This window comes from Euleptes europaea, chromosome 8, assembly GCF_029931775.1.
Source record: "Euleptes europaea isolate rEulEur1 chromosome 8, rEulEur1.hap1, whole genome shotgun sequence".
Taxonomy (NCBI): domain Eukaryota; kingdom Metazoa; phylum Chordata; class Lepidosauria; order Squamata; family Sphaerodactylidae; genus Euleptes; species Euleptes europaea.
The window spans coordinates 17,019,974-17,041,477 of record NC_079319.1 but is presented as its reverse complement, the minus strand read 5'-3'; the positions used below and the strand labels follow the sequence as shown (position 1 = coordinate 17,041,477).

General features: G+C 44.1%; 1 protein-coding gene across 1 annotated transcript in view; it reads right to left on the bottom strand.

Annotated features, from left to right (window-relative positions):
* EIF3H (eukaryotic translation initiation factor 3 subunit H) overlaps positions 1-21,504 on the bottom strand; it is a 67,131-nt gene that overhangs the window by 10,532 nt on the left and 35,095 nt on the right. Inside the window, exons 3-4 of the mRNA XM_056854192.1 lie at positions 5,136-5,303; positions 2,630-2,729 (exon numbers count right to left, since the gene is read on the bottom strand). Of these exons, the coding sequence (XP_056710170.1) occupies positions 2,630-2,729; positions 5,136-5,303 (268 nt within the window). The remainder of the gene's footprint in view (positions 1-2,629; positions 2,730-5,135; positions 5,304-21,504) is intronic.

Genomic DNA, 21,504 nt, shown 5'->3' with positions numbered 1-21,504 from the left:
ATCTTCAACTGAGTCTAGCAAAATTACTCAGTGGGTGATTCTGGGAAGCATAGGCCGACACGCTCTTTCGTTACATAGCACCTACATCCTGTAACACTGCACTTTGGCCCTTTCCAGCTTAGGAACTGAGAGGCAAAACCATACTAAGGCCATATATCAATATATATATATATATATATATATATATATATATATATATATATATATATATATATCAATATATATTGATATACTGCAGCGGCCACTAAAGTAACACTCACTCCTGACTTGCAACTTGACCTGTGACACGCTGGTCAAGAAGGCTGGCCCTTGCCGGTTAGAGAACAGACATAATGGGCTCAAGCCACATGCCACAAGGAGAACCACCAAGTTATAAGCCAGTGGTCCTCAACATGGCACCCATGGGCACCATGATGTCCACTGGTGAATTTCCTGGTATCACCTTCCTTCTACCCCAAAGCAAAGAGATAATCCTGGGTTTCCCCCACCTCACTGGAGGAGAAGGTGCTTCAGAAGAAGACACCAGAAAGCATCATCTCCGGGTCTGCAGTTGGTGACCATTTGGAAACACCTTCCCCCATTAAAGGAGGACGATTGGCTTGGGACCTCCCAACATTGTGTAATTGCCCTCCATGGCAGCCATTTTGCAACTGGCTCTGCTTCCCATGGCAGCCATTTACAATCCTTTCCCAAAATTCCCAAAGTGCCCGCAGGCCCTACGAGGTTGGGGACTCCTGGTTCAGTCACCAAACCATCTGGGTAGGAGCAGAAACCCTACTGAGACTACAGCACACACTGTGGTGCAGTACATGAGTGAGAATGCTGAAATGCCACTGAATTATTTCTTTCTTTTTCAAGCTCCCATGACCCAAAGGTCTTGAGCAGTATATGGGGAGCCTTTATTTCTTTAAGGAAAATACGGTGGAGATATACTTGGGCGCCGCCAACATTGTTCTTGGATCTCTATCCACCAGCAAAAAGGGGACTATTTTATCTCTTGTTATGTTGGCAGGTTATTTAATTAAAATAGGGGTAATCCATTGATCACGATAAGAATTATATTGGGGACATTTCAACATCATGTGGAGTAGTGTGTCAACTCTCTTCAGATCACAGGGACAAAGTCTATCTGAATAAGGTAAATTATCATATCTTCCACTTACCGCCGCCAAAAGAGCGGTGTTGAAACGAGTGAGTGTAAAAGTTCTGCGGTAACAAGGGACTGTTAGGCAGCTAAAATAAGCTGGGGTTCGCAGAGATAGAAGAATACCTCAAAATTGGGTAGAGCATACTCTCCCGTGCATACATTATAGAACTAGAATAATCTAATTTTTTAATATAATTCTTATAGTTAATATAGATTCTCTTTCCCTATTAATTCTATGGGCCTTTAAGCACCACTGGTTAGAACTCTGGATTGCAGTTGCAGCCACCAGTTAAAATACGAGGAAACAAATACCGATCTCGGTTGTTTTAACCCAGCCTTTCCCCAATAATCTCCAGTCTTAAGATGCAGCTTGGGCCTGATTTAAAATATAACGGGGGGAAATTGTTCCCTGCGGGACTTTTCATCCACACGGCGTCTTGCTTAAACCAGACCGCTATCTGCGCAAAGTGTCTACAGTTTAAAAGAGATGTGGTGTGACCGAAAAGTCTGACGGAGGAAGTGTTCTTGCATCAGCCAGCATTACGTGTAAAATTAGGTTTAATATCTAACCCTAAGAGAAGAGAAACAAGGTTTGGGGTGGGGAAGATTTCAAAGCAAACCGGCTTCTTCAATTGAAGTGATCGGTTTTTGCTCTTATTATCTTTTTCACTTTTCAGTTCTGTGTTTGTGTTTTCTTTTTTAAAGAAAAAAAAAACTCAGCGAACCCTCAGACTAAGAAAGGAACAGGGAGTCTGTTGGGTTTGGAGGGGGGCAGGGTGTTGTGTAAATATTTGTTTCGCAGACTGGAGAACAAAGTGCCGGTTCCATCTTCAAGGCTGAAAGAAGCGTCTCTTTTGCATCTGCACGTGGGAAAAAGACGTATTTGGATGTCGAGCAGCAGAGAGATAATCTAGTTTCCTTACAAAAATTCTTTTAAACGTTGGAACACAAGCTAGAGTGCTGAATGTGTGCATGCGTGGGGAAAGTTTTTTAAAAACCCTCTTCGTTAGTTTAGCCTATCTCTCTCTCTTTATATAGCTGAACGGCGCCTACGTTTATCACAATCCAGAGAGCTCTTCTAAATGCACCCAAGGTCTCTCACGCCCCCAGCTGGCATTGAACAGTATCCTTCGGTGAATTTTATGTTTCAAAAAAGGTGTGCCCAGAGCATGGGGGACAGGGTATTTGGACGGGAAGACAATCTGAAGACAACTGGGCTGGATCCAGTCACCTGTTTGACCTGATCTCACCTAATTCCCTTTTCTTACTCCAGCCACCGGGGCCATATGCACTCGCTCTATGCCTGGAGCGCTAGAGTCCAGTGCATTCTTTTGGTGGAAAGGAAATGGAAGTCCCTCAGCCCCGTCACCTGTGGGGGAGTCTAATATTGGCAGCTATTGGGGGGGGAATGCATCATTGTAACCCCAAATCAGAACTCCCTCTTCCTGCCGCCCACATTCAAAAATGCTTCCTTCCACTTACGCTTCGGGAGAGAAGTCTTTCTCTTTGCAAACGTCCATCAGTTTAGGTGTCAATCTGTACGCTTTGAGTGAAAGATATCCTTGGGCAGTTTTTATCGGATCTGAGGGAGCATAGGAGGAGAGCACAAAAATTAGATCAGCGTTTATAAACATACTTCAACCCAAGCGCTTTGGACTCAGCATTTTTTTTAAAGTTTTGTGGAAGGCTGCCATTTCATATAACAAAACAGAAGTCCGGTGGCACCTTAAAGACAAACGGCATTTATTCCAGCATGAGCTCATGCCAGAATAATGGAATAACTGTTTGCTGCTAGGACGGCTGTTTTGCTTTTGCTACAGCAGGCTGACATGGCTACCCCTCTGTAATCGGCACTGAACGTAAAAAAGCCACTTAGAGAAGTAAAATAATTCAAGTCGCACACAAATGTACCGCTTAAAAATGGCATAACCTGCTTTTCCGAGGCTCAAAGCAGCATAACACATTTTTTAAAAAGGTAAACACCCAAACAACATAAAGTCGCAAAAGCAGGAACACAAAGCCTGCCTGCCCCAATAACAAGAGTTTTTGTTTGTTTGTTTTTAAAGCAAAAACTTGTTGGCCACTGAATGAAACAGGATGCTGGACTAGATGGACCACTGGTTTGATCCAGCAGGGCTTGTCTTACGTCCTTAAAGCTGAAGATTTTGGCAAAATAAAAAAAGCGACTTGGCGTTTGAAAATCAACAAAGATGTTGCCTCGCAAGGGACAGAAATCCCACAGGAATAGGACTAACATCCCCTTGTGGAAGGACCAGGGTCATGGCTTTGCTGGAAGGCACTGGGAAAACTGTATGGAAAGGATGGATCGTACATGCTGGGGCCAGGCTGTTCAGTGCTTTAAAAGCATCTTGAATTAGGCTTAGGAGCAAACTAGTATCCAATGCAAACTATCCAGATTTGGTGTCATGTGATATTCATGCCAAACACTGTCAGCAGCAGGGCTTATTGTGTGAAGTCAGGGCTGGAATGGGTTAAAAAAAACTTTTTATTTTCTAGCCGATATTTTGTAATAAAGACAGACCTATCAAAATAATGTTGGTCCACATGGTCTGCATATATTAGCTTCTGGGCTCCTCCACGTGACCAGAAGCAGACATTCAAACTGCGACAGGATCCCTGGCTGTTTTTAACCTAATAGACAAGCACCATTTCAACCCAACTTCGTGGGGTTTTTTTATCAGGATTTGTGGTGTTCCTCCACACGCAGCCACAAAAGAGGCACGGCCCACAGACCCAGATTTATCTCCTCCATGAGGACTAGGGCCTTCTTCATACAAATAGACCATTTGGGCGCTGCTTTCTGACTTCACAAGCTCCTGCTTTTGTATTAGAAAAATCTTGATGTAAAGGTTTCCAGTTGCATTATCATCATCATTATAATCACCATACTCGTTGATTGGGGGGGGGGGTCAGGTTTCAAACTGATGCGCTATCCTTAGCACGGAAAATTTCTGACTCGAAAAACCTAACTAATCTCAAAGACAAGGAAGCATAACATGTGCAACAAAGATAACCGTTGAATTATGCTTGCCAACAGCAAAGCTGGGTGATTTTTTTTTTTATGTTACCGTTTTGTGCTGTCTGAAACTCAACACAGTAAAACCTTTAGCAATCAGTGATAAAATGAAAACCAAAATAGACTGAAACAAGTGGAAAATTCATCAGGATCAGATGATGCAATGTTTCCAGCCAGTATAAGTATACTTTAACAACTTGTTCTTTACTGTAATCCAATTGTTAACATACTGAAACAATTTTGGGGCAGCTCATAAGATTGATCGTATTCATTAGTATTTTTTCTGACAGATACTCAGGACGTTACATTTACTTCTCAGCTGGAAACTATACGCGAGCCTGCCAGATATGGCTAAACTGTGAGTGTTCGGGGAGGGGGGGGGAGGCTATAAAGCTGTTAAATTGCCTACGGTTCTGATACAGCGCAGAACATCTGGTCTGGAGAGCTTGAGGAAACGCCATTAAAATATATATATCGGCAGAAAAGAAAAAAATCTTTGTGCTACGAAACAGGCCAGGTTTTGTGCGCTTCTGTCAGATGCATAAGAAGGGAGGGAGGGGGGACTTGGCAAGCCGCACGACGATTGGTCAGTCACGTACCGAGCCAGACGCTCTAGCAAGCGGGGTTTGTTAAGACATCTGGTCGGGTTCCACCAGCCCCTTTCCACGAGGGAGGGCAGCCGGAGGAATAAAAATGAAGCAGCTACTCTGGCATTCCAAAACGTACACATCAGGGCTCTGATAGCAAGAAAAATAAACAGAGAGAAGGAAACCCTGTCTAGACTTCGCTGCTGCTGAAGCTGCTTGCAGACACAGGATTGGTATTTACTTGGAGAAGGCCTGCCAGGGTCGCTCTCGCAGGCGAGAGAGATGGGAGACAAAAATAGCCGCAATAATAATCGGGGCGGGAGAGGGAGGGGAGAAAGGGAAATACGGGAAGCGGCGTGCTGACCGTAAATGAGAACGACAGACTCCTCGATGGCGTGCTGGTAGCTGAACTGGGAGTCCAGGAGGGCGCGGGTGACAAACGAGCCGTAGTAGGTGGACTGGTACCAGCCGACGTGGAGGTGGTCGATGTTGACGTGGCGAAGGCTCCTCATCATCTCCATCTGATACTGGACTGGGAAGGAGAAGAAGGGAAAACGTACTTTAAGAGGATGGGCTTACGGAAGAGGATGGATCCTGGGGATCTGGTTCCTCTAACGGTGACGCTTCCTTCTGGCTCAAGGGGCTTTCCATGGAGACTTCCTGCAGTGGTGGAAAACTCCTTGGGCTGCAAGGAACCGCTGCCATTAGAAAGACAGATACGTGTGGTCTGACCCTGTGCTGTACCTGTCGGGATCCGCAGGGACCTTTCAAACTGGGAACCCAGTAGGTCAGCTGCTGTTGGAAGCCAGTGTGGTGTAGTGGTTAAGAGCAGTGGTTTGGAGTGATGCACTCTGATCTGGAGAACCGGGTTTGATTCCCCACTCCTCCACATGAGCGGCAGACCCTAATCTGGTGAACTGGATTTGTTTCCCCACTCCTACACACGAAGCCAGCTGGGTAACCTTGGGCTAGTCACAGCTCTCCTACAGCTCTCTCAGCCCCACCTACCTCACAGGGTGTCTGTTGTGGGGAGGGGAAGGGAAGGTGATTGTAAGCCAGTTTGATTCTTCCTTAAGTGGTAGAGAAGGTCGGCATATAAAAACCAACTCTTCTTCGTGAGGTTGCTGGGCTGAGGGAGAAGGAGCGGCAGCATTGCCTTTATCCCTGACATATTTTGGTGTGTTGTTATTTATTTTTTTATTTTTTTTGGCCTTCTATATTGAGAGAGGATGAGCAAACCCAACCGGCCTTGCTCGATTTAAAAGGCAGCTTCCTTTGAGAAAGAGTCTCACTCTAAGTGAATAAAGGATAGCTACTTTTTCCTACAGAGGTGCTGGATTTTTTCCCTTCTGCCTGTTTGCCACTGCAGCTATTGATCCTTCTTGTTGTTATGCAGCGATGTACCCTCAGGCCCCACTGTCAGGGATTTGCCTTGGACTTAACTGGTGGTTGGTTGGGGAGGTTTGAGAGACAGTGATGGGTATTAGCCACACCTTTTGCCTTCTCCCACACCCTTGGCCCCAGTAGTGTGGCCATGCTTCGGTTGCATGGCTGGAGATCTGGCCCTGGGGGCCAAGCAAAATGGTCTGGTGCACCGGTGTCAGGTTCAGGGGTTCATACAGAACACCTGCAACAAGAGGGGAAAAAAGCAAGAGCCCAGTAGCACCTTAAAGACTAACAACATTTCTGGTACTCATTAGCTTTCACGAGCCACAGCTCTTTTCTTCCAATACAGCTAGAATGCAAGTCCATTTATCCTTAAGTAGAGAAGAGTGAATTAGACACATAATGGCAATGTAAATGTCAAAAACAAGTAAAATGACATTAGCAAGCGTGATGGGATTAGGTGTGATATGCAGAGGGGTAGTAGGCATGGAGAAATTAGCATTGGTAATGAGACAGGAATCCCAGATCTCCATTCAATCCAGGAGAAGGCAGTCTTGAGTTACATTATTAGTTGTAATTCAGCAGTCTCTCTTTCTAATCTCCCTTTGAAATCCCTTTGTAAGGGATTAAATCAGCTTAAATCAGCAAATGATTCATTCTTCTCTACTTAAGGATGGATGGATTCACATTCTAGCTGTATCAGATGAAGTGAGCTGTGGCTCACGAAAGCTCATACCCTGCCAGAAATTCTGTTAGTCTCTAAGGTGCTACTAGACTCTTGCTTTTTTTCTACTGCTACAGACAGACTAACACGGATGGCTACCCATTGTGATCTACCTGTAACATGACTGAGGAACAGAACCTTGAATGCTTATCGAGAAGGTTCCTTCTGCTCTGAGGTAGATGGGCATCTTGAAAGCTTGGGTCATTCCTCAGAGCCAGAATGGTTATTAATTTGGGGGAAGTTCGCTGCCACAAGGCAGGATTATAAACTAATTTTAGCAGACTGCACCAATGCATCGCCTGAATGAAGTTAAGCAAGCACAAAGAACGAGGCTGTTCAAAACTAGCAAGTCAGAGCAGTAACCTGCTGATCACTGGAGGAGAGTGAGAATTCTCTCCAGGCGATCAGGAATGGAAGCTCAATACAAAGTTTTTAAGTCACAAAATGACAGAGAGGCCAACGCCATTCACGTACTGATATTGAACGCCTTCCTAATTCTACAATACTTCTAGGGTATACTGTTTTACAACCCTTTCCTCATTTATTCATCCTTATGAGCCCGAAGGCGGACTGAATCGAATGGCAGTGAATTGCCACAGGCTATCATGGGTAAGCAGAGATGGAACCCCCTCTCTCAGGTCTACACCACTCAGTAGCTTTAAAAAAAAAAAAAGATTTGGGTTCAAGGTTGTCCTCCTTTCTCCCACAAGCATGTTTATTAATATTCCTGCTGCTTTGATACCATGCAATGTGCATGTAAATAAAAGGTGCTAATTTAATTGTATCGGAACCTTGACAATTCGAGTCTTTTTCCAATGGCCGAGTCTCCCCTCAAACTGGAACGTATTATTCGGCTTAAACAATGATGTTTACAACAGAAACGGCAATGTGTGGTTAAAGGCCTTCAAGTTTCTGGCCTGCGTAAACAGCATCCAGACGGAGAATGGGGACAATTAATACGTTTTCATATAACCTTTGCACACACATTTCCAAAACGCTAATTGAATTACTGTTAACTATTTCCAGAGGACAAATGAAGGCAGCACTTGTGTGCTAGACCAGTATGATCCTTCCCATTGTTTAATAAGTAAAAACCGAGCCATGTTAAATATAGATCTATAATTAAGAAAATGTTATAAGCAGTGAAACAGTCTGCTGTGTTCCGAACGTAGAGCCCATTCATCTTTAATTTTGCTTTCATTACAATTTTACATTTTAAATAAGACTCTCAGAAAAGAATGTTGGGGTTTATGATTGTTGTTATTACTATTATTGGGCCTTTGATTAATTTTGAAACTGGCCCACCGAGGCGAGCTAGCCCAGACCACCCTGGATGAGAAAAATCGTTCCTTCGATTTTCACAGTTTAGATATCCGACGAGCGTACAGCAACACCCATTATGTATATAATGAGGGAGCCAGAGTCACGATCTATTTCTAGGATCATAACCCCTTTTTATCTCCTATGTGTGAATTCTCTCCAGCCCACCCCATGCAGGACTCATGTTCTAGATTTGAGATCAGAACCTATTCAGGTCAATGATTTACTGAGGAATTAGGGGAAACAAAACAAAGAAGAAGAGTTGGTTTTTATACCTCCATTTTATCTACCGGAAGGAATCTCAAACTGGCTTACAATCACCTTCCCTTCCTCTCCCCACAACAGACACCTTGTGAGGTAGGTGGGACTGAGAGAGTTTGGAGCGAACTGTGACTAGCCCAAGGTCACCCAGCTGGGTTAATGTGTAGGAGTGGAGAAACCAACCTGGTTCACCAGGCTAGAGTCCACCACTCTTAACCACTACACCACGGTGGGATCCTAGAGCAAGACTCAGGCAGAATCAAAATGATTACAGGTCAGAGCCCATTTTAGGTCCTCTTTCTCCTCTGTGATAGAGACAGCAAGAGAAGTTCTCTGCTACCGCTGGATCCAATCCTTGTTGTCTAGAGGAATTCTTCTGAGTAGCTCATTTTGCCACATGTTACGAAGATGCCACTGCGATAATTAACGCCATGCAACTTGCTTCTACTGAAGCCTACTCACTGTGGCTAGAGTTCTTTTTACATTCAAATAAATATTAAAACAAAACAATTGAATTGGTTAAAAACAGATTGACAGTCGGACAACACAATGGTTCAAACACTACAAAGAATCCACAATGCTACCCTTTCCCCCACTCAAACATCTAGAGAAAAACAAAAGATAATTGTAGTTTTGTGTTGTTTCTGAACCTCCAGGCGTTGCTGTCAGGACACAAGATGGATCCAACCATCTGCGAGCAGAGCAGGAGCAAACCTTCCCAAATGACCCCGAACCCCAAGCTATATCTGAGCACTGAGTGATGGTGTCAGCTATTGAATGGGAGGCCGCAGCTGAAGAACAAAATCCACAGCAATCACCCACACCCACAGACTTTGTGTAAGCGGAAGGGCCTATTGTTCATGCAAGGTCTTCTTTGGATACAAGCCAAAGAGACCAAAGGATATGCCGAGCCAGATATGATCAAACGTTAGGTACAGATAGGCTAGAACTTTGTACCACTCTAAATGTTAGAATTTTAGCAGAAGCCAACAAATCTGAAAATCTGGCCATCGCTGTGTATTGTCCCACATTACCACATACTCTTCCCCCCAACACAAAACCAGTGGAACATAAGGGATGGAGTGCTACACTGCAGCTTATGAGATCTAGGCTAGAAACCCAGCTAATCCGTGGAGTCTTCAGTCTAGCCAAATTAAAGGGGTTATTGTGAGACTAGAACATAACAACCAAATACAGGCAAACCTGACCTTGAAAGAATTACCATGTCTCTGAACAGAATTTGCTATGAGTTTAAGAAACACCAACAGTTTAATTTAATTAAAACATTACAAGTATGGCAAAACTTCGAGATCACCTTTGATGCTGCAAAAGCGGCTTAAGTTTTTTTAAAAAAATTATATGCAAACATTAAAATTTAATATTTGTTGAATTCAGATCCCCCCCTCAACACAGCACTTTATATGAGAAACAAAACAGGATACTACCTAAATAAAATATCTGGTGGAAGATGGGGCGCAGCAGCTATTCAGTTTAATTTCTCTGTGCTATAGCTGCAAGATTCGTGCAGAAACACACAAAAATAAGAAAAAAAAATCCCCACAAATCTTTTAATCTGAAGTTCCTCCCATCAAATCAGGCAACTGTAGATTCGAATATGGAATATAAAAAAGTTCTTCCATTTTATGTTTAGTTTTTCTGTTTACACATTCTGACTTAAAAGAGAATGGTATCATGTAAAATACTGCATGTTCCACACATACAAATGCATAAATGACCTCTTACTTGAACCTTTTCCATAGATTAGCTTTACATTTAGAATATTAGGTCCAACACACAACATTTCAAAAATTGGATACAAAAAAATTGCACGTTTGAAAGAATCTTGTAAACCAAACGGTGTTGCCAAGTTAACACAAACTCATCCAAGTTATTTCTTAAGGAAGTGTTATATGCTCTTTTGAGAGAACTCTTTAGCTTTTAACAACTCATTGCTGCATTTTTAATTTTCGCCATAAGCTTGTAACAAGGCGTGTAACTCAAAAGTTACCAATGACAGGCTGCTGAGAATTTTGCAACATTAATAAGGCCCTGTAGAGTTATAAGGAGAATTTTTAAAAATGCGCAAATAACCCGAGAGGAAGGAAACACACTTGCATTTTCAAACGGTTGTGAAACACCACTCCTCTGATGGAACAAAAAAGTATAATAATTAAAACATACACACACGACATAAAAGATTCCATTTTCTCCTATTTTCAAGCACTTAAGACAGTATTGACGACGGGGTGATCACTTCTTTAAAAGGCATTTTTAGTTGAGGGTCAGCAAAGTTTAGTTGACCAGCTTACAAAAGTAGGGAAAAAACCTTCAAGTAATAAACTCCAGTAGCAATGTGGTAGGTATACAATTTTCATTTTATAAAGATTAAAATCTGTACTTTTATACAGTCAACGTTTTGAAAATGTTAATTCTATGGCATGCTACCAAAATGGTCAAGTGTTCATTTAAGAGCTTAGGCCGTGTTATAGCTTTGCGACTAGGCCTTTCTCGGGAGAACATCTGTAATGGCTACATGCTGCTGCAGAACTTGAGTGCCGCAGTCTCCCTTGAACAGTATAGATCCATGTATCACTGCCCAAAATTTAACAGCCTGCTTTAGCTATGAGGTATTGATCTGGCGCTGCGGCACCTCTGCCATCTTCCTTACCTCTTAACATCTGCATTTGCATCTCTGCGGCAGACACAGCGGTTCACAAGGAATACGCGGCATGCAAATAATTATCAAATAACACACTGCAACAGATGGAAGAAGAGGTGCAGTGGTTAGCGCAGCATTTTTCAACCTTTTTACCCTTGCGGAACCCTTGAAATAACATCCATGTCTCAGGATATACATATGTTTACATATGATTAGCCTTTTCATCACTGTTTCTCGCGGAACCCCTAGCAATTTCTCACGGAACCCTGATCGAGAAACGCTGGGTTAGCATGTCAGATGGATCTGGGAGACCCAGGTCGAATCCTGATGCTGCCATGGAAGCTCGCAGGGTGACCTTGGGCCAGTCATTCGTTCTTAGCCTAACCTACCTCACAGGGTAGTTGTCGCTATCATCAAATGGTGGCGGGGAGAACAATTTTGTAAGGAGATTTTAAAAAGCCACAGAACAAGGATCTTCATTATGTAACTGAAGGTAAACGACATCAGCCAATCTGCGGCTGTCTCCACCCCCTGGGGCAGCCATTTTGTGGCTGTGCCCCCCAACCTGTGTCAGAATTCCAAAGGTGCCTGCAGGCTCAAAAAGGTAGGGGAGCTACCTGAGCTAACGCATTCATACACAATGGGTATCTGGCCATGGGTATGAACAGCCATATGTCTTATTCACATAACATTCACCTCTTTAAACGAAGAGTGTGTGTGTGCGCGCGGCTTGAACACATACGCGTGAAACCGTCTTATACCATGTCAGACCGCTGGTCTATTTAGAGCAGTATTGTCAGCATGGTGTACTGGCAAAGAGCAGGGGTTTGGAGCGGTGGACTCTGATCTGGAGAACCAGGTTTGACTCTCCACTCCTCCACATGAGTGGTGGAGGCTAATTGTGAACTGGATTTGTTCCCCCAATCCTCCACATGAAGCCAGCTGGGTGACCTTGGGCTAATCACACTCTCTCAGTCCCACCTACCTCACAGGGTGTCTGTTTGGGGAGGGGAAGGTGATTGTAAGCCGGTTTGATTCTTCCTTATGTGGTAGAGAAAGTCAGTGTATAAAAGCCAACTCTTCTTCTTCTTTTCCTTCTTCTATTCTGGCCGGAGCTCTCCAGGGTTCCAAGGCAGAGGTCTTTCACATCAAAACATAAATGTTCAGGAGACTGTTCTTATAGATGAGTTAGAGCTGTGTTACAATGGAACAGCTCAGGAAGTTGTTTTCGTAAGAGAACAGGATTGCAGTCTTACTGTATGTCTCACCTTACTTTTACTGTCTTCTACCACTTGTCACCCACCATCTGCTTTATGGCATGGAATGCCTTAAACTGGATGGCTTGATTGCACTGCTTTCCTGTTTCCTAGTCCTACTGCATTGTTTATTGGATGTCTTATGCTACTTGACTGAATTTTTAATATTTTGTAATCTGCCGTGCGTCTCAGTGAGAAAGGCGGGCGATCAATGAAGTAAATAAATAAATCAGGGGTGTCGAACTCCATTGTTACGAGGGCTGGCTATGACATAAACGTCACTTGGTTGGGCCGGGCCATGCCTCGCCAACCCAGATCAAGAGTGGGAGGTGGTTGGCTGCCTCAGCTGGCTTGTGGGCCAGGTAAGAGCTCTCTAGGGGCCAGATCTGGATGTTTGTCACCCCTGAAATAAATCACCTGACTTTTTTTAAAGTGAGAAGCCAGGGATTGAACCTAGCACCTTCTGCATGCTAACCAGATGCTCCACCTCTGAATGACAGCCCCGCCCATATTGAAGGATTCAGGCTCTGGGGAAATGGCTCCACTCTCACCCAACTATGCATGCACGTGTCAGAGATCATGACCTCACCGGGTTGTTCCAAACAGAGGATTGTTGGTTTGGAAAGCATACAAACTATCCTTCTGTGTTCTTCAGTCCATTCGCTGCTACAGAATTAATGCACATTCTATGGACCCAACATCCCTATCAGAGTTTACAAGCTAAACCGTTTCAGACCATTTAAAGAGAAATGGCTCTCTCCCAAAGAATCTTGGGAATTATAAGGTATTTGGCAAGGTGCTCAGACTTCTCTGTTAGAGATCATTAGCCCTTCACAAAAGACCACAGTTCCCAGGGAAAGAGAATGACTGTTAAACGGGATTGACTGGAGTGTAGATATGCCCTGGGAAACAGAACAAAAAGAGGTATTACACAGTATATCTAACAAGCAGTGGAAGCTAAATTCCTCAGAGTTGGATAAGATGGACCATTGTTTTTGATACTGGGACAATGTGCAAATAGGCTTTACAAGACACCCAATTTAAAACACACACACACACACACACACACACACAATAATGTTATTTTTCCCCACTTACTTTGTTTTCAAACACTTTGCAAAGAGGAACGCACATTCTTAGCTCCTGATGGAAAGTGGAACCTCAAGGGCTCCCCAATCCATTTGCTAAGTAATGTGGCCAAATACAGATCTGCAAACCTGTTGTTTTTAATCCCACTTTATTCGGGAATGCCCTCTAGTTTCCAGATCCCTCTGAAAAACCTCTAACGGGATCTGCAAAAACTGTTCTACCAGTTTACTCTGGTATGCTTTTTTTACATTAGACTTTAACATATTTTGGTTTTGTAAAATTATCTGTTTTCCCTCAAGTCAAATTAAGGGTTACTGGTCTATTTTTCTTAGCACATTTCTTCTCGGGAGACTACAATACAAGCTACCATTTTTCAGTGCTTTGGCACAGTGGCTCGCGCCATAATAAATGACACATTGTTCGCAATTCAGCTACTTTTACTTCTTTTGTTCCTTATTAACTTGGATCAATGCCACCTGGTTCTACTGATTTATTGCAAGTTACCTTAATTTCCACCTGTAGGCCTCCTATATCAACCGGTCTGGCAGCTGGGCTTCTGCTTACTTTCCTACAAAAGCACATGCACTAACCACCCAACGTGGGGCCCATTACCTCAAATCGTTACTTTGAACGAGCTTGGGATTTGCCAGCAGGAAACGTTGCACCAAGATCACTACAGACCTTCAAACAACGGAGCCTAGGGTTCCTCTCTCAAAAAATATTGCTTATGACACAAACGCTGGTCTTTTATGCAGAGCTGTTTCCCTTGCCGTTACCCCTTCGACAACTTCGGGTCTTTGTATGGATTATGCATGCCGTTTCCAACCACCAGAGTTCGCCTCATTCTCCCCGCCTTTCCCAACGTTTTCAGAGACCTGTTTTATTTCGAATTTGAAAACGTGGACAAAACGCAGGGAAAGGCAGGGGGAGAGCGAGGCGGCCTCTGATGGATGGAAATGGCATACATAAACCATACAAAGACCTGAAGTCATTGGAGGGGTGACGGCGAGTGAAACAGCCATGCATAAAAGACCACTGACAAGCCTCCCTAGAAAGTTGGTGCAAACTGTTTTACAGTACTTAAAACTTTACAAATGAATCGTTCTCCATCTACAAAGAGACGATTTCAATGTATGCTAATGGAAGCACAGCACTTAGAAATGAGGAATCTTGAATGCAAACCAGGACTCTATTATAGAAACGATTTCTAGTAAGGCCACCAAAATCCAGACATTAAGATGTCTCCCAGCCCAGAATAATCCAATCTGCAAAGTTCATTTCATGCAAAGGGCAAACACACAAGCACATACACACACACACACACACACAAAATCCTTTTCTGTTCCTTCACCTCCGTGTTAAAGCCTTACATGAGAACAGAAGAACTCTGTTTTGAGCTTCCTTCTGGGCTCGTCCACCTTCTCAAAATAGGTCCCGAGTAAATAAATTTGACCTTCAAAACCAGTTTTCTAAGCCTATTCGCTGAGCTACCCTTGAGAGCAACAAATACTTTGACTGTCATGCATCTGTTTTTTAAAGAGCACAAAAGTATGTTTGCAGCTACCACAAGGCAGACATCAATCTACAAACAAGACAGTAAATCACTGCACTCAAAAGCAAAAATACGGTATCTGGCACAAATGTTTTCATATGGAGAATCTTCCCGTTTTTAAAAACAATTTCTAGTCCTCATGATGGCTAGGAATATAACAGGCAACACCTGGTTAAGACTTAAACAAGAGTTTGCGTGGAAGAACTTCAGGTCTGTTGCTTAACTTCCTGTACACTTTCTGGGGGTGGGGAAGGAAGAGGAAGAAGAGTTGGTTTTTATATGCCGATTTTCTCTACCTTTTAAGGAGAATCAAACCAGCTTACAATCTCCTTCTTTTCCTCTCCCCACAACAGTCACCTTGTGAGATAGGTGGGGCTGAGAGATCACGAAGAAAACTTTGACTAGCTTAAGGTCACCCAGCTGGCTTCATGCGTAGGAGTGGGGAAACCAACCCGGTTCACTAGTTTAGAGTCCACCGCTCCTAACCACTATACCACGTTGGTTCTCACTACTATACATCTCCGTTACAACCAATCACTGATCCCAACTGAACTCCCTTTCATTCTAGTCAAAAAGTGTTCAGTTACTTTTAAAACTTTAATACTAGAGGCATGATACATTACAGGTAAATATCATTATATTTAATTTACCTAGAATAGGTAGTTGGAGAATGAAGGAAGCTGATTAATTTGAAATGTGGTGTTGGAGAAGAGTTTTACGGATACCGTGGACTGCCAAAAAGACAAATAAGTGGGTTCTACATCAAAACCAAGCCTGACCTGTCCCTAGAAACTAAAGTAGGGCTATTGTACTTTAGTCACATTACGAGAAGAGTCACTGGAAAAGACGATAATGCTAGGCAGAGTTGAAGGCAGCAGGTAAAGAAGGCTCAACATGAGATGAATTGACTCCATCAAGGAAATCACGGCCCTCAGTTTGCAAGACCAGAGCGAGGCTGTTAATGATAGGACATTTTGGAGGTCAATAATTCATAGGGTCACCATAGGTCAGAAGCAACTAGATGGCACTTAACACACACAGAATAGGTGGCCAGCATTCACAGAGTTTACAGCGCTGACCCATCTTCCCTTCTAGATGGAATGGGATGTGCACTGCTAGTCCACTGAGCAAAGTATGATGCTTTCCTCAAGAAGAAGAGTTGGTTTTTATATGCCGACTTTTTCTACCACTTAAGGAACAATCAAACTAGCTTACAATCACCTTCCCTTCCCCTTCCCACAACAGACACCCTATGAGGTAGGTGGGGCTGAGTGTGACTGGCCCAAGGCCCAAGCTGGCTTCGTGTGTAGGAGTGGGGAAACCAACCCAGTTCACCATATTAGCCTCCGTCGCTCATATGGAGGAGTAGGGAATCAAGCCCATTCTCCAGATAAGAGTCCACCGCTCCAAAGGACAAGAGCAAAAATGTAAATGAAGGATAGCTAATCAATAAAATCAATAAGAAAATGACTAACAATAAACAACAAAACAATCACTTGGCAAAAAAGTTCTGGCAAACGCTCTTTCACCTGTCATTGGAAGCTCATCAGATGCAGCCCCAGATGGTAACCTAAGGGGAAGGGCACAACCGAGATGCCACAGCTGAGAAGGGTCTTATCACAATCTGGCTCAGGTGCTACAGGTGGCAGCGCCTTTGGTGAAGGCATTACCTGATCGGCAAGAATGTAAGGAAACTGGCAGTCGTTGTCCCAGGTCATTCAGGGCTTTAAAGAGTCAGCATCTTGAGTGGGGCCCAAAAACAAACTGGTGGCCAGCACAATGTCTTAGTGAGCCAGTGTGGTGTAGTGGTGAAGAGCGGTGGACTGTAATCTGGAGAACCGGGTTCGATACCTCGCTCCTCCACATGAACGGCTGACTCTAATCTGGTGAACTGGATTGGCTTCCCTGCTCCTGTACATGAAGCCAGCTGGGTGACCCTGGGCTAGTCACAGTTCTCTTAAAGCTCTTTCAGCCCCACCTACCTCACAAGGTATCTACTCTGGGGAGAGGAAGGGAAGGAGATTGTAAGATGATTTGAGTCTCCTTAAAAGGTAGAGAAAATTGGCATATAAAAACCAACTCTTCTTCTTCTTAGGACACCCAGCTGGGCTTCTGCATTCCACACCAATTTCAGCTTCCCAGCCTTCTTCAAAAGACAGCCCAATACTGGTGGAAACTGACAGTACTATCTCCTCTTATTTTTATAAATTTTACGTGCATTTCCCACATGGTTGCAAAAAGGCTTCCTTAGCCCAGCACCCCAAGTTGTATCTTCAGCAGAGCAGTTACTAGTAACCTTGCATGCATAGTAACCTTCCTTGTATACACCCAATTCACTATACAAACACGCATTGTGAGTGACCAGGAAACTCATTTTCATGTCTAGATTCTTTCCCCCCAGCCCCACTTGGTGTCTACAGATATAGGTCTATCCTCTACGGAATTGCTAGGGTTGCCCTCCTAGATAAGCATTTAATTTGCCTGTGGAAATCAGAAACAGCTCACCTTTATTCAGCATAGCATTTGCAGGCATGAAATTCAATAAAATGACCTCAATAAAAGTTAATCAGAAGTCTTTAAATGTATTGGCAATAAAGCAAATTTTATGGCCAGCAGAGTCAGTTATCTTCTGTGACAAATTAACCGAGCACTCAAAATGAGAAGCATCAGTACTATTTTAATAATGAAAAATGAACGTGAGTCAAAACCGGCGGCGAAGACCCAAGTGCCATTTCCTAAATGGAAAGCCTCCCATGAGAAGGAGCTTTCTGATCACAGTACTTGTAGATTCCGCGGTAAACCAGTTCTCTTTGCATTCGGTTCAGATAGTGCCACTCTCTGAACCTCAACTGAAAACTCTGCAGCGCTCAGGGGAACATTTTTCTAGATTTACTAGGTGCTGCCACATAATAGGCAATACGAATAGTGAAAATGGAGAACGGCTTTTACACCTGGAGGGGAAGACAAGACTGAGTTTGAACACATGAAGCTGCCTCATACCGAATCAGACCCTTGATCCATCACGGGTACTGTCTACTCAGACAGGCAGTGGCTCTCCAGTGTCTCAGGCTGAGGTCTTTCACGTCACTTACCACCTCGTCCTTTTAGCATGAGATGCCACGGATACCGAGCCACAGCCCCTCCTCTACTTTGTAAGAACCACTGTCCTCAGAGGAGCCCATTTCAGTCTGGATATGTTTTCCAACTGGAATCTGTGGCAAGCTCAGAGTAGTGTTTCACGCTGAGGTGAAAACAGGCAGCCGCCACAGCTCTGCTACCTTCCCGTATTGGAAATGAGTGAATGATCCAATCACAGCTGATGCAGAGACATTACATTTCTTGTCAAGGAAGGCACCGTGCTAACAAAACAGAAACCTCAAAAAGGGCTAACTCCAGCACAGAATCGCTGTGGGTGACGATACCAGGCCCCAAAAGTAATTTAGTACTGTGGATGATTTATCGGCCCCCTGACCAAAACGCTCGTGGTGATCTTCAGATGGAAAATGAAATCAGGGAGGCATCCAAAGGAGAGGGAGTTGTAATAATGGGCGACTTTAACTACCCTCATATTGGCTGGATAAATGCATGCCAAAGAAGTAAAATTTCCAGATACCCTAAATTACTGTGCCCTAGAACAGCTGGTCATGAAACTGAGTGGTGCCCCAACAATCTGATTTCATCATATTCAGCGGCTCAATTTGTCTCAAACGGGTGCTTTTTTCACTGACCCCTTGTGTTATTTGTGTGTACCACTACCCAGATTGCAAGCGTTCTCTTCAGGAAGGTATACAACTTACACAAGCAGTTTTGCTAGCTTAGTAGTGAGAGGCAGTGAAAAGGTTTCTTTTATTTAAGAGAGAAGAGGAAGAGGGTAGTCACACAAGAAGAACAGTGAAACAGCAGGTCCCATATGAAAAAGTATATGCAATTACTACTCGGGTATTCAGCTCGATAAGACACACATCGCAGTCTGAACTGCAGCACGACCTAGTATGAAACGGGGTGAGTGGGGAACCCCTCTGACCCCTGAGGAGGCAGCACCAGCAGCCAAACCAAAAAACTGAATGATCAGTCTAGTCAAGTCAGCAGGATCTGAAGGGAAAGTTCCATTCATCCCCCGCCCCTGCCTCCCTTTCAACTTATCAAAGCTAACATTCAAAACCAGGTTTGGGCTATTTTTGCATATACTCCAAGAATCTTTTGGGGAATCCTCTTTGCTTGACTGTTATTGGGGGTGGGGAACAAAGGCAAGAGCTGGCATGCCTAACAGATTTCAAAGACTTCAGAAATTGGAGACAGTTGATTTACATTCAGACCATATAGTTCCAATGAAAAAAGCATGTTTAACTCTCTCTTTTTAGTTATCAATGCCTACAATTCTCATACCCAGTAACTTTCCATCAAAGTACCACTGCCAGTATCAAGCACAAACATTGTCCAACACAGTGGCTTGGCTTACCAACCAGCCTCAACCGATGACTACCCTCAGCTCCCCTCTCTTGAAGCCTTTGGCATGTGTCGAGTGCTGGAGGAGTAGGGATTTCTCTCTTTAGTCTCAGGGTATAAAGAAGGCAAAAAACAATGGGAAAATTCCTGCTGTTTCTTACCGTCTCTATATGACAGTATGGCCATTTATGCATGGCTGTTTCCTCGCGGTCACCCCACCGACTACTTCGGGGCTTTGCTTTGATTGTGCACGCATTTTCCAACCGTTCGAAATCTCCTCGCTCTCCCTGACTGTTCCCGTGTTTTCCGAATGCTGGCTAAACACAAATCCAGAAAACATGGGCAAAAAGTGCAGAAACACGTGGGGAGAGCAAGGCGACCTCTGATGGTCGGAAAATGCAAGCATAATCAAAGCAAAGCCCCGAAGTAGTGGGTGGGGTGACCATGAGGAAACAGCCATGCATAAATGCCTCTAAGTCACAGTGGGAGGGGAGACGTGTAGGTATATGTGTGCTTTGCAACAGAGGACACACTGTAGAAATGGGGGGAAAGGGGAAAGATCCAAGCTTTACACCACAAAGGTCACCCACCTTCTATTCTTACCAAGTCCTCCTCCGGGAATCAAGGGGTATCAAAATTAATGCTAGCAGGAAAGGTGAAAATTTGGCTCTTGTTTAAGGGTTTTGAAGAAGGCATGTAAATTGGTTAAGCAGAGATGAGGTCTCATCTCCTTCAGGCTTTAGGTTAGGCAAAACGGCATCTCTTGTCTGCCTTCCAGTGTGGTGTAGTGGTTAAAAGCAGTGGTTTGGAGCGGTGGACTCTGATCTGGAGAACTGGGTTTGATTCCCCACTCCTCCACATGAGTGGCGGAGACTAATCTGGCGAACCGGGTTGGTTTCTCCACTCCTACACATGAAGCTAGTTGGGTGACCTCAGGCAAGTCACAGCTCTCTTAGAGCTCTCTCGGCCCCACCTACCCTCACAGGGTGCCAGTTGTGGGGAGGGGAAGGGAAGAAGATTGTAAGCCGGTTTGATTTTTCCTATAGTGGTAGAGAAAGCCGGCATATAAAAACCAACTCTTCTTCTTCCCTGATGCTTGCAGAGATCTCTGGCTGCAGGTGTTAAGGAAGACATTTCTTTGCCCAAGACCCCAGAGAGCCACAGGCGAGCTGGACAAGCCAACTTGGTATAAGGTAGCTCCATGTGTCTCCTTGGTCTGTCATAGGAACATGGCACAAGTCCTCAGCCAAAGTCATTCAAGAATGGGCACGTTCAATAGGGAGATGGTCCTTAGGCTATCCTGAACCCTGGCCAACGATGGCTCTGAAACGCAGCTCCAGCGCTGTCCCAGTTGGGCCTGGAAACACATTTCAAAGGCACTTGAGAGGGGACAGAATGTTCAGAATGCACAGCAGGTCCCTGTTAGGTCTCTCACCACCACATTTTACTCAATTATTGCTAACCACTGCCCAGATGTAGGCTTGTAGCTTGATACAGATCCCATCTGTGATGGCAAAGAATAAAAGCCTAATGTATAAATGTATTCTTGGAGCTGGAGTTCCGCTGCAGATACGAACCATCCGAGCAAGGTGTGGGCAATCAGCATTTTTTAAAAGGAAGAAGCTGGTTGTTCACATCAAATCTTTGGACTGACGGGTTCGGTAAACTTTCCTCAATTATAGAAAAAAATTAAGGGATCCGTGGATCGGAGAAGGGGGGAGAGTCCCAACAAAGACAGTTGGAAAATTTAGAGACAATTAAGTATCAAACCGTAAGTACAAATTTTCAGCCCACAGTTCAAAAAGATAAAGGGCTGGATCCTGAAGCACCATTCCACGCTATGAGAGACAGCATGGTGTACTGTTTAAGAGCGGTGGACTCTAATCTGGAGAACTGGGTTTGATTCCCCACTCCTCCACACTATGGGAGCCAGTGTGGTGTAGTGGTTAAGAGGGGTGGACTATTATCTAGAGAACCAGGTTTGATTTCCCACTCTAACCTGGTGAACCAGGTTGGTTTTCCCACTCCGGCACATGAAAC